Below are 13658 nucleotides of genomic sequence, written 5' to 3'. Positions count from 1 at the left end.
GGCGGTAAAAAAAAAGTGTGTGCTTGTATGTCTGATAAGAGAAACAAACAGAGATCACTCACTACGTTTGAGCACTGAGCTCAAATATTCTGTCACACACAATTATTCTGAGCACAAATATCCCGTGATAGCTTCGTCCAGAGGTATTACACTTGATGAAGTTGATTCAAGGCCCACCAAATGAAAAAAGCTGGACCTATTTGTGATGGGCAGTGATTGAGCTGTTAGATGCATAGATTATGTGTCCTTGAGGACTTTGCTGTGCATCCCCAAATGTCATGAGACTGCTCTCGGCCTCAGAAATAAACCTAATCACAATCTGTAAATGTTACAGCTGTTTCCCTAATAGACCTGGCCTGACTTTGGAGGCCTGCATTTATATTCACACACATGAACCAAAGACAAAACTGAATGCTGATACATGCGACCAGCGCGTGTTGAAGCCACAGTATTCAACGCATTCCTCTTTATCCAGTAAAAGGTATAATGTATGCTAATCCCCCAGGTGTCAATAGGAACTCTGTTCAATGCATTTGAGATAATAGTGAAGAAGGGGTTGCTCCTATCGAAGACCTGGAAGATAAAGTCAATGGCACAGTCAATAACAATAAGGTTGTGGGCTTTAATGAGGAATGTTAATTTGAACACAATCAACTGGATTTCAGCTTAGCTGATTATCAACCTTGGACTTGTATGAGGGTGTTGATAATGCTGGCAGTATAGGGAGGGCATTTTTATCTGTGACAGCTTTTTTTCAGGGGAGCTTTTCAAACAAAATCAGTTTGCCTTTTGGCTGTTAAAAACTAACAAACAAAAAAGGGGTGAAATTCCAAAAACCTAAACAAAGAAAGGGTAGGACAACACTGCTCTGTTTACTGTTCACAGTGAACTTTATTTCAAAACTACAAAAAAACACTGTATATACACTTTACAAAATATAAATTCTGGATAACAAACATTATTAAAGTTACTATAACCAAAGTCACTGGCCCTTCTGTGTAGTGGACTTTCACCCAGTTCCCACTGGAGCTATTTAAAGTCCCAGTCCAAACCTCCTCCTCATGTTACAGGCAACACAGCCTGCTCCTCACTCTCTCCTTGATCCCATTCCATCAGCAGCTCTGAGGACACCTCTGTAAACAGATGATCCCAGTCCCAGCTCACATCATCCTGCAGAACAAAAGAGAGACATAACAGGTAGAAAAGAAGAATTAGAGAGTTAGAGGGAGACATAACCAAGAAAGGGAGCGTGGGGAACAGAGGGAGCAAAGAGAGGAGAATGAGGAAGGAGAGCAGAGGGTGTTAATGTACACATCATAAATCTTGATTACCTGGGAGACAGAGCGGCAACCTCCCCTGGTGCTCTAGAAACAGCTGGACGGGCCTTCGCTGGGAGCTCACAAGCTATATTTACTAAAAACTCACTCACCTCTTTCACCTCCTGCTCTGGCGCTAAAACCTTGGTGAGGAGCTTCAAGTCAATCTCTCCATCCTGAAGAAAGAACATGGTAAAATTCACGTAGCTTGCACGAACAGAGGTGATGTTGGCTGCAAAATTAAATGGACCACCTTGGCGAGAAGAGAGGTAGGAATATCAAAGAGATATAAAAATAAATGTCCTTGACTTACTAGTGTCTGGAACGCAGAATAATGCTTAAGATCATTGTCCAGATCTCTGTAGGTGATCACACGGTTCACCTGGATGCTAACAGGGTGACAGAAAATGAGAATAAGCATTGGATACACAAACAGACCTGTAGTTCAATAAGGACAACATGTCAAAGAAACATAGTAGCCAGCCTGACTGCAGTGCTTTCACACTGCCTGCAAACCAAGACTGAGAAGTGGCTTTGTAGAAGTTTAAAGTTTGTGCACAATAAAGCTCCAAGACTTCAAGCAAAGACCACAGAGAGCAAGAGATGGTTGCCAAGTGGTAAACGCTTCAAATTGAAACCCAGCTGCTTATCTGTGGGTTGGAATTAAGTGGGGGGGCTCTGAAAGTGGCCGGGGCCTAGCAGTGCATGCCAGTCCTACTTACTGCACATTACACGCTACATTGCCCTCGCAATGAGTTCAATGTGGATATTATCTCGCACAGAGAGCAAGCCCCAGCCTAATAACCTCCACCGCTGTCATAGCCTTGCTACATATTCGACACATGTCGGCGTGTCTCTCACTGCCCTGTAAATCAAAGGGCCCGGTTAGTCGGGACCCTGGTAACAGAGTTGCATAAATCACACCCAACTGTTATTTCTCCATTTCAGCCCGATAAAGCAAGACACTTAGCAATGGCACGTGTGGAGGACAGGTAACCATCAAAGTCACCAGAGCAGGCTACTGATGTACTGTCCTGTGCACGGGCAGAGGTTAACTGTCAGACATGGGTCTGGGGACACACTCTGTGCACGTGTGTGTGTGTGTGTGTGTGTGTGTGTGTGTGTGTGTGTGTGTGTGTGTGTGTGTGTGTGAAAATCCTGAGTGATACTGAGTTTCAGTTTAAGGCATTCACTACTGTACCTTGGTGGAGCTGCAATTTGCATGGTGAGATCTTCTTCCTGTACTTCATCAAGGTCTGGAATCACTGGAATATCTGAAAATCGAAAAACAGAGAACACAGCATTTTACAGACCGATTTTTAATAATTTGAGGAAATCAGATTGGCAGCCAAATAAATCATTTATGAAGAATACAGTAAATCCTGTGTATGGCTGCTAGAAGTGCACATTTTTGTGTAATTATGTGTATGTGTGACCATGTCTGTGTGGCACTTCCTCCCCTCCCTCTCTCGCTACATCCTCATAAGAGCTGCCCTGTCACAATAGCCATGCGGCCATGAATATTCAGGAGGCGAGGCGGCAGCTCTTCCTGCTGTGAGAGGGGCGCTGGCCAGGGGCTCCCCAGAAAGCACCCCCTGCTACCTTAGCATTTGGGCCCTGTCAGCGCCGCCCACCCCCAGGACCCGCAGTGGCCGGTAGGCCGACCTCCATGTCCACTCTGCCACTCCGACTGGGGCGGCATCCAGCCATGTGCAAGAGTATTTGCTTGCGGGCCCATCTGTGTGGGGTCGGAAGTCACAGTGCGGCCTGGCAGGGGCTGCAGTGCCAGGAGCCGCCAACCCGCTGCTCAAACAGTGGGAACCCACTTTAATTGGCAAAACGCAACAGGACAGAGGATGGCTCCACTCCCAAGAAGGACAGGGCAAACTTTCACAGCATTTTTCAGATGGACATTTGTTGGAGCATGATAATAAGAGGCATAAAAAGGAATATATAACGATGGCATGAAAATAAGACAAATAGTTTATAATGAATAAAGAGATTGATTGAAATGAGTACCCTATTAACTGATGACATTTATCATCAAAAGGTTACCAGATAAAGAAGAACATCGAGGAAAATGGTCTCAGTTTTATCATGTAAACAGTAAACACTTGATACGGGTGATACGTGATATGGCTTTCCTGAACATTATTTTGTATTTTGTGTGTGTGTGTGTGGGGGGGGGCAGACTGCACATCCTTATTAGCCGAGTGTTGACAGTGAGAGAGATAGAGAGAGAGGAACAGACAGCTACTGAGAGAAAAAGAGAGAACTGGACTGCACGAAGAGGGGTGTCAGTAATCTCTAACCACAGTACTCCACCCTGAGGGGAAAGTCAATAGAGGAGCTAAATGGAGGCGAGATGGAAGTCTGCATCTGATGTGAGGAAATGTCTTGGCATCTGTGTCACCATTCCTTCAAAATAACTCCTGAAAATAAAGTGGAGATGAGGAAACATCGATCCTTGACGGTACACAAAATTCCATTTCTACATAAAGGTTATGGGCTGTTGAGATGAAGAGAAATTATTTTGATTTAGAAAACATTACTCAGATGGATGAAAAATTCTGAAGACAACTTGTTCAAAACCTAAACCATCAACTTTCAGTATATAACAAAAGCTCACCCTCTGTTGGTAAGATACTTCTTTCTCTTTTTTAATTAAACCAAATTAAAAATGCCACACTCGTTTAGCCGCTGACAAGATTCATCTGTGTTTCTGATATCCAAATAAATGCAGGCGCAGGTATTTCATATTCATGAGGCCCTGGTGACACTTTGTCCTCTCATTTACAAAGCACAGCGTTCAGCAGAATCCGTCCCCCCTGGACCCCCAATCAAATTTAATGGTCTTAGTGCAATGACATCAAAAAGCCTTGTCGTCCGGCTCTTTGCAAACAGCTTCCTGGGTTGTCTATCTGTCCACATCACACTCTTTTTCATTTCAGCCAGTAACGGACTATTAACACAAACTCCATGAGAGTTCAGTGTGAAGCACAGAGGCATATGTTGTCTATATGCAAAGTCTATTATTAAGAGAAAAAAGGAACAACATTTTTAAATAAGTTTTAAATTCAATCCATTACTGGAGGTCAAGCAGGGCATCAAAGCAGCTGAAAACAGACCAGTGTTTTCTTCTGGTGCAAAGGGCAGCTCCATCAGGAGGAGCTGTCTCCTCAGCGCAGCACACACTACCCACGCTGACTTCCTTCCCTCAGCTGGACATGTGTCAAGGTGGCTTTTGTCTGGCAGCGGGCAGGCCACGCATATCCTTATTACACGGTCGCGTCCGGCTTCCTCGCTGAAGCATGTAAATATCAAAAGGGGATAATTTGCTGTGAATGTAGACATACTCCCGGCAGGCACACGCCAGTTAGTGACTTTGGAGAGGAGGACGTCTCCCCACATTACTTGGGCTCCTATAATCTACACAGGGGTCCAGTCAAATGATTACCTTGGCACAGAATCTATTTATGGGACAATATTCAACACATCACCGGCTAAGACAGTGAGACATGAAACAGATGAGCGTGTTTGCGATATTGGTGCTATTTTAAGTGACCAGTGGAGGCTGTGGGGGCATCTGATGGGGAGATGGGAGCAGGGGACTGGGCTAGCTTTCTCTCTCTCTCTCTCTCTTTCCCTCTCTGTGCTTGTAGCCAGTGGACATAAAGGATAAGGGTAGGGGACATAATCAAGATCGCAGGGGCTATCTCACTAACCCTCAGCACTGTAATTTCCAATGCCCCTGCCTCCGGCTCTGTATTAAGAGGTCTCCCTCCACAGAGTAATAATCTTTCCGGCGGCATTAACTGCAAGAGAACCAAACCTCTGGACTCTTCATACAACTGGCCATATGAGCCAGTGCACACTCGACAGTGACAGACAATGTGTGTACATAATAGATAGAAACGTACAGTGTTGTAAGAATTTCAGAAAAGAACAGTATCTGAACTTCATGTGTATATGCATACATTTTAATTTTAATCTCTATCATAGTTCAGTTCTCATGAGAAAATTAACAATAAAAAGTTTAATATTTGAATAAAACACACAAGAAAACATTTGACACAAAGAGATAAAAATGATCCTCCCTAATATTTGGTAATTTATCACATATTCATAGCCTCGTTTTGACTTGTATAAATTATTTTTTATTCTTCTTCCTATTCTAATTATTATTAATAGTCATAGTGATGGACATTTTTTAAACAGAGGTAAGCTTACTGTAGCTAAAAGGGTTTGATCAATATGTCATTTGTTTATTTGTTCATGAATGGCACCTACCTGAGGTGCTGATGTGTCTAAGTCTTTCAGTGTTGTCAACTGAGCATTTCATGCTTTTAACCTACCTTTATTAAGGCAATTTGACCCTATTTCCCCAGCTGCCTAGTGCCGCATAATAGAACAATTTTTCTAGGCAGGGTTTAGCTGAATTTTCCCCCCTCAGTCCTGACATTGTTTGAGGTGCGCAGAGTTGGGCCCTCAGGTGACTCAGTTACCGCTTGATCTGTATTCAACAGCACTTGCCTGACACTGTGTGTGTACATGTGTGTGTTTGTGACTAACTGAGTCGCTCTGGGTGGTGAGGGGAACACTTAAATCCTGCCACTACATTCTCCATCGATTATAGATCCAACCTTATCTAATGAGCATATTCACTTGTCATTTTCATCAAAAGGGCATTGCTCAGATGGTGTCACACGCTGGTCAAAAAAAGGAACACTGGTCAAAGGCAGAGTTCGAACACATGAATCCATGCTGCATTCAAGGAGAAATATGGTGTGAGCATCAGTGAAAAGCGATGATCTGACTGCCTGCTTATCTGCTCTACTTCCCGAGGATGAATGTGCCGCAGAGGGGCTGGAGGGCTTCTCTTTGCCCGTGAGGAGAGACACAGAGTAGGGGATAGTGAGGGTGCTCTTACCTCCTTCATCATCTGAGCCCTGGGGAGTTTGTGGTCGCAGACGGCGGCTGCGGAAACAGGAAGTGTGAGAGTATGAATAATTTAATTCTTTCAAAACGCAGCCCGACGGTGAGGTCATCATAGGAAGTGAGTGAGTCGGCTACTTTGCTTTGATGACAGGCCTGTTTTTTGTCTCGTCTTCCTCTCATGGTAGTTAGGACACTGAACAGTAGCCTCTGCCAAAAGGCACTGACGGTGCTATGAAACGCTGTTGTGCTGTCTGGGTGACAGCAGCCTTAGACAAGATCACCTCTAGGATTTTTTTTTAAAAACAAACCCAGCCGGAGCAGCAGTCTGCGTAAGTATTACTAAGACAAGACAGTTGTGACAGGAGCATAACATATGGGATTTTCTGCAGGGTAACAACTTTACACACAAAGCCTCTGTCTTGCTACAGCCATTCAGGCACCAGGCTCCAACTGCGATGATGAGTAAAACATGGACGACTGCATCCTCTACCTGGCTCTCCTTGTGATGTCTATTCTATTCACAGAATGATATGAGGGGGGTGAGAGGGAAAAAACTAGAATAACAAGAAAACTTGGCTCCTAACAGCAATAAAAGTGATGACAACTCAGTCACGCTGTTTTTTAATCATGTTAAGTGATTGTTCTTAGAAGGCAAGGATTAGTTGCAACCAAGGACAATGTGAAAGTACAGCACTATTTCCACTTTACTGCAAAGGGAACATACATTTTACCTGACCTATTTTTATTCATGCACACAAAAATGTAACTGGCATTGACTACAAGAGTACAATAAAATGTGGATGTGGTGGGAACTTACTCTTCCAGGTCTTCAGCTGCAGGTCTTCTTGAAGGTCTGTAAAGCAGCAGAAACAACAAGTTAGACAAATGAAATAAAATATTGCGATGGACTGGCGACGTGTCCAGGGTGTACCCCGCCTTTTCGCCCAATGTTGGCTGGGATTGGGTCCAGCCCCCCGCGACCCTGTACACAGGATAAGCGGTTGACTATATATATATATATATATATAAAAGATATCTCTCTCTCACGTATATATATATATATATATATATATATATATATACACATACATACACACACACACACACACACACACATATATACACACACGTGAGAGAGATATATATAGAGATAGATATAGTTATATAGTTATATATTTCTCTCTCGCTCTCTCTCTCTCTCTAGACACACACACACAGTATATAGATATAGATATACAGGATATAGATATAGATTTAGATATACACATGCCAATTTCTGCCACAGTCCTTGGAAGAATCTTGTTGGCTACATCCTCTTCATCTGTATCTAATGATAGTAACTGTGCTATATCAGACACAGTTGTCTTCTTCTCTCCTCTCTGTTTTCTCAGCCTCGTCTCCTGCTTCATCATGCTGCTATTTTCAGACTTCTTTCCATTTACACAGCTCAGCTTGAACAGAGCATGCCAGACCCCAAAACACTGTGTTTTGACACTTCCCTGACTCAACACAGTATTTTTAGCATTCAATATGTGTTTTAAGAAAGCAGCAATCACAGAAAAACAAATATGAACTCATTATTATTACCCAAGATGTATTTGACTATACAATAGAAGAAAGGAATCAAAGCAGAGTATGTTTCAGTATGTTTTCATTAGTAGCCTAAAAATGTGAAGAATTTTCTTGAAGCAAAATGCTTTTGCTAGTACTCCTGGTTGATTAGTGCCCCCTTCTGGATTTACAAGTAGTACATCTAGTATTGAAACAGTATTTCCCTTGCTGTCATTTATATCCTTTCATACTAAAAAAAGGGATTTCAGAAGTGCAGTATTAATTGATTGCTGAACAGTTTGCTGTAGGGACAGCATTTAACACAAATTCGATTTGGGACTTTGGGCTATAAAGATTACTCTAACTTGACAACTTGACAAACTGAGCAGTTCAGGCAAACAAACTCATCAACTCAAAAAAATAAAGCTTGTACAAAAATCAAGATATCAAGAGTAGACAGGAGAATCTGAATACTTCATACATCACCTGCCATAAATCTGAATATATATGGACAATTAAATTATGATATGTTTGCTGTGTATTGGAAAAGATGGAACCATATTAGGCTAATTAATGTGTTTTTTGTTCATGGTATGGAAAGATTCACATAAAATCATCAATGATTTTGAACCTTCCCTAGCTAAAAATGTTGACTCCTGTTTTGTCTGTCTTATCCATGTTGTCTGAGTATAGACCAACATCTTTGAAGGTACTGGAGTCCAACCAGGCAGTGCAGAGAGGAGCTGAGGGAGCCTACCTGCCTGCCCTTGGACTGTGTCCTGTCTGGAGGGCGGGGGTGGAGACACTTAAGACACATTACAGGCCCCTTGATTAAGACTCATGTAAGGCAAAGCGATAGACATGGTAAAACTGTCTGGAAAAAGTTGTTAGGGATAAAATATATTGTGACAACCTGGTTTCAAAGGTTCATCAATAAACTGACAGATCATTTAGTGTCAATTAGAAGTGATAGATCGACAAATCCCGGGATTTCTGCGCTGGGATTAGTGGGAGGAGGGCGGCGGTGATTGAGCATGAGGGGTGACATTGAAGGGAAAAGTCCTTGCCAGTTCCAGGGGGGACCATTACTTACTTTGTTTCAGAGAGGATCAATGCGCGTGCAAACCCCTTTTACACCTCCTGTATTTCAATCGCTTTGAGACTGGGAATCAAGCTGGGTTACGCAAAAGCAGAGAAGCGACACGCTGACCTTCTGTGAGAAAGGAAAGATCTATTGAGTTTGCTGTTTTCCCTGCTTGCACTAACGGTGCAGTAAACTACACAAATAAGCACAATTGACTCAGCCTGTTCACTTCAATGCATCTCCTATTCTCTCAACTCTACTGAGACTGAAAAAAAGGAAGCACAGAGGCAGGTGGAAGAGAAAACTAGAGACGTAGTTTCACAGTACAATAAGAAAGTCTCATGTTGACTCAGTCATGTACAGTATTTAGATTTAGATTTGTTAGTTGTAGACGAAAGCCTGTGGCAAACACCTTCCATCTGTTCCAAATATTTCATGAATTCTCCATGTTGTGCTCCCCGTGTAAAGAGCAGACTGCAATGGTAAGGGGTGATTAAGTGGCTTGAACCCTGTGATGAAGTGGCTAGCTGACTAACAGTGCCCTCCTGTGGCTGATGCATTAACCATGTCAATTACCGCCTTGCTCACAGATGAAGACGAATGGAGAGTCGCCTGCTCAGACAGGCTCCCTCTAACCTTGTTGATTCACAGCCTGAGTCCCAAATATGCACTGATAAATAAGCTCATTCAACAGCATGAGAGTTCATTAATAACACATAACCCAAGACCACAGCTCGCAGGCTCCACCTTCAGCGTAGCCGCGGGAGATGGAGGAAAGGGTGAAGATACATACTTGGCAGAACCAGACCCAGAGCTTTCTTCTGCCCAGCCGCCCTGCCGCCGGGCCGGTTTAGGAGGGGGCCCCTGGAAGACAAGAGAACATTAATAGCAAACAGCTTCACTGAATGTTTACTAACTCAGCAACTTAGAAGATAAATAAACCATAGTTGGAAGCATTTTAACTGTTGTTAGGCTTTAATTGTGGGCAAGAAAAGCAAATAAAAAATCATGTTTTTATATAGCTTTAGGTTTTGTAACAATTACAGGGCATGTGTGTTACATCAATACCTATTTGACATAGTGGTGAATAGGTTATATATTGTGCTTTATATAAGTGCAAAATCCATGAACAACAGACCTATAAAAAACATGCCACCAAAAGTTTTTAATGTGGAAATGTGCCAGTAGTTGGCCCTCTTGTCCAGAAATACAGACCCCTAAACTTAGTATAAATATAAAGGATTTGTTTTAAAGTAAGTTTAATTGTCTTGTAAAAGTATGGGGACAATTTAAAGTTCACCTCTAATCCTGAAAGCTGCAAACTACCAAACAGCACAATGTGCTTGGTATGTGCGGTACAGAATAATCTATATGTACTGCATTGATTTGTAGAGTTTTCAGTACTGTCCATTTCCAGCACCAGAACATATAGAGCAGAGTGTGGGAACTGCCAGGGCCTGTAAATCTGACTCTAAAATAGATTCGGGGGGGAGGGGGGGGGGGGTAGTGACCCTCTACCTCTCATTCTTTGCTTCTGAAAATAGTAAACGGAGTATGCATCTCGATCCTGAGACCGGGACCCTGAGACCAGCACTTGAATGAATGAATACCTCAGAGCGCACGAGGGTGGGCACTAGACAAATGAATTAGAGGGAAAACAGGCACAACATTTCTCATTACTAAATTGGGTCTGCAGAGGACAAAGTGCTCGTGAAGAATTTCTTTCGTTTATGATGAAAGAGGAAATAATCTTTCATGGCTGGTTCCTTCACTAAAGCCATTTATAAATCTGAATGTCACCATTAAGCAGGGCAGAGGGAGGGCGAGCCACTCGGCTCTGCTGTATATTACCATTAAACAAGAGAGCTGAGGCTGAACAAGCTCCCTCAACTTTGTGTAATTAGTAACTGTCTCTTTATTAAGAACAAAACGTATTACAATAATGACAACTGAGTCATTTTAAGCAACATTACAAAAAACCTTTCGAGTGATGTGAAATCCCTCTGATGTTTAATGTTTGGTGTTTTTGACAATCAACAATTTTCAGACAGAGACAAGATAACACGGTCTTTGAGTGTAATAAATTCCTCCTCTGACAGTTATTTCACACTACAAAAATGGAGAGGACCGCAAGTGTCCTGAGAAACAAAACAAATATGTGCTTCCAATTCCTCATGACCAAATATGAACCTCACAGTTGTAGTAAAATAGTTATGGCTGCTAAGGCAATTAGCTTAGCCCTCATGGTTTCTAATTTAGGATTCTCTGATGGTCTCTGGGGCAAGGCAGTTGTGGTGGCCAAACCTTATGAGCCCATAAAAGCAAATGAATCTTTGTTTAAAAGGATGTCAGGAATGTGACCAATCAGTTGGGTATTTTAGGCAGAAGAGGCCAGGGTTGATAAACGAAGACTGCAAATAAAACCACCCAGTCGCACGGCACTCTGGAAAAATGTATTGCATGTGCACAGCAGGTCAGAGAGGGCGCGAGAATACTGGTTCATACATTAGGGAAGTTGGCCTAATTTGGAAGATTAGCCTAAAGCAAAAGCATTGCTGGAATTTTTTTGCTTTGGGAATGTTGGCTGGTTTACAGTTCACCAGGAGATGTGACTTATTCCATAAATGTCAACAACGGTGAAGTGAAATTATTTGTTATATTTCAACTTTTCATTTATTTTTGCCCTATAATCAGTCTTAATTTTGCAACATTAACGCCAATATGTTTGAAGAGGCAGAGAACACGGAGAAAATGTTACAGCGTTTCTGCTTTGAGACTTGAAGTTATTCATGTCACACTAGGCAGTATAAGGAGAGCATTTATGAAAATTGTAGCTAGAGTAATGGGGACTTCAGTGATGTAATCTGCTTGTTTTTCAGTTAGACAATTTACAAGAGGACAATTACAATGTTTTCTTCTAACTAAAGTTTAAAAAGGGGTTTAGAGCTTCTATGAAGTAACACTTCAGAACATTTCATGCAAGCACACCATATCCAATACACACAGGACATTAAATGAAGAGCAGCTACAGTTTGGGAACAGTGATTTAAAACCTGCTCAAGTACAAAAATGGCAATTCAAACGTCTCTACATAAACACTGTACTCCATTAAAACGTTCCACCATATGTGTGTCAAGATGGTGTTACTGTGTGTGCTGTAGTGTGAGAGGTGGTGAAACTCAACAGGCCTGGATATCCAATCCAACCGGTGGAACGGAAGCAAACAATTATAGCAACTCTTGACTAGACCAATGTTTATGAAGGTTTATGTCTGGAGCACTTGAAGCAGAAGCCATGCAAAGTCACAGCTTTTTTCATGCCACCTACCTCATCGTCATCCTGTGATTCGTGTATGAGACAAAAGCAAAATGCATATTTATGACTGTGAAGCTTTTTGTGAGGTGAAATTTGTAACATGCAACTAATTGTCCATTGGCACATGATTACATACTTCTCCCAATAAAGCAGAGGTGGAGGACTTCCTTACGTAACGAGAATCTTCAAATGATGATTGGTCTGCTGCAAGACGGGCTCTTCGTCCAGACTTTACAACCTTTGAAATGGACATCATTTTAAAATGGAAAACAGATTTTGATGTTAGAAAGAAATAGATAGAATGGTGTTAAGCAGACATTCTGGGAACACCCCTGTCATTTGTAGAAAGTGTTCTCTCAAGTACTGTAAACTTAAACTGTCATACCCCATAAGGTCTAGGAATCATGATTTATCTTATACCTGAATGACAGATCTGAATTTACCTTTAAGATAAGTGAAGATGTTCCTTTGCGGTAAGTGGAATTAATTTTAATTCAAATATTTTTAAAGTTATGGTTTTGTTGTCATTGCAAATACTTCAACACAATAAAACTGAACTTTAACAAGGAGCTCCCCCCACCCCCAAACACCAAAACTCAGCGGTAAACGCACCCCTCCATGGATCCTATCTAGCTGCAGTAAACGAATGTCCAGCCCAGGTGAGGGCTATGTCACCCAGTTCAAAGATAAGAAAGTGTCGGTTATGGAAAAAGGATGTCACAGAAACTGAGTTACAGAATATGTGCACCAGAATATCGTCGTTTCGTGTACGCTTTTCGACAGAGTAATTACACACGTCCAGTCAGGTCAGAGTGGGGAAAGAAAACAAAGCACTGAGCTGTGCATGTCGGGAAATTTCGGCTAGCCGGGCTAACCACTTTGAACCACTTGGTTAACATTAAGCTAACGTTAGTTAAATTATATACTTAGAGATTAGTCTTCCTGCTGGCGTCAGTACAAGTAACGTTAAACGCTAATGTCTCTTTGTAAGAGGTTAAATAGCTGTCTGGCTAATACTGACGTTTACATTAAGTTAGCTTAATAGCTAAGTAGCTAGCAATAGCCTCGCTACACCATTACAATATTACACTAAATGAATGTTACCTCTGCTCCTATTCCCTCACTTCATTATCTGCGTTGCAAACCAGTCACTCACGTTTTTTACCCCTCCAGCATCTCCGAGCTGAAAGTTTTCGTCCATTTCTCTCCTCTTTGCGTCTTCCTGAATGTCAACAAGCGTCACGTAGCAACGCCAATCAGAAGAAACGTGGGCGTCCCAATCCAGCACCGTGAAGCCGAGTGACAAATTGATGTTAATGTTGCTGCTGCTGTTACTGAATATGATGATAATCATTATAAATGCCTCTTAAAAATCTTGCATCCCTTGTCTGACAGTAGCTCCCTGTGTTTCCCTACTGCAGGGTCAAAAGCCCAGGAAGGTTTTGGGACACCGA

The 13658-nt window shown here is 42.1% G+C and overlaps 1 protein-coding gene across 2 annotated transcripts; it reads right to left on the bottom strand.

The window, feature by feature from the left end:
* Nucleotides 1–867: 867 nt before the first annotated feature.
* On the bottom strand, nucleotides 868–13573 carry LOC123978915 (intraflagellar transport protein 43 homolog A). Of its 2 annotated transcripts, none has more exons than XM_046062547.1 (9): nucleotides 13361–13573; nucleotides 12341–12442; nucleotides 9683–9753; nucleotides 7072–7107; nucleotides 6247–6293; nucleotides 2518–2590; nucleotides 1630–1705; nucleotides 1430–1492; nucleotides 868–1170 (listed from the first exon to the last, which is right to left on the bottom strand). In XM_046062547.1, exons 1-9 carry the CDS (start codon nucleotides 13556–13558, stop codon nucleotides 1060–1062), a joined length of 777 nt encoding a protein of 258 aa, XP_045918503.1. In that variant the 5' UTR covers nucleotides 13559–13573; the 3' UTR covers nucleotides 868–1059. The 2 variants fall into 2 exon arrangements, with proteins under 2 accessions (XP_045918503.1, XP_045918504.1); XM_046062548.1 differs by having other exon boundaries at nucleotides 12377–12442.
* Nucleotides 13574–13658: the final 85 nt, after the last annotated feature.

Source organism: Micropterus dolomieu, linkage group LG11, assembly GCF_021292245.1.
Source record: "Micropterus dolomieu isolate WLL.071019.BEF.003 ecotype Adirondacks linkage group LG11, ASM2129224v1, whole genome shotgun sequence".
NCBI classification, from domain to species: domain Eukaryota; kingdom Metazoa; phylum Chordata; class Actinopteri; order Centrarchiformes; family Centrarchidae; genus Micropterus; species Micropterus dolomieu.
The sequence above is the reverse complement of the archived record's forward strand: the minus strand, read 5'-3'. Positions and strand labels throughout refer to the sequence as shown.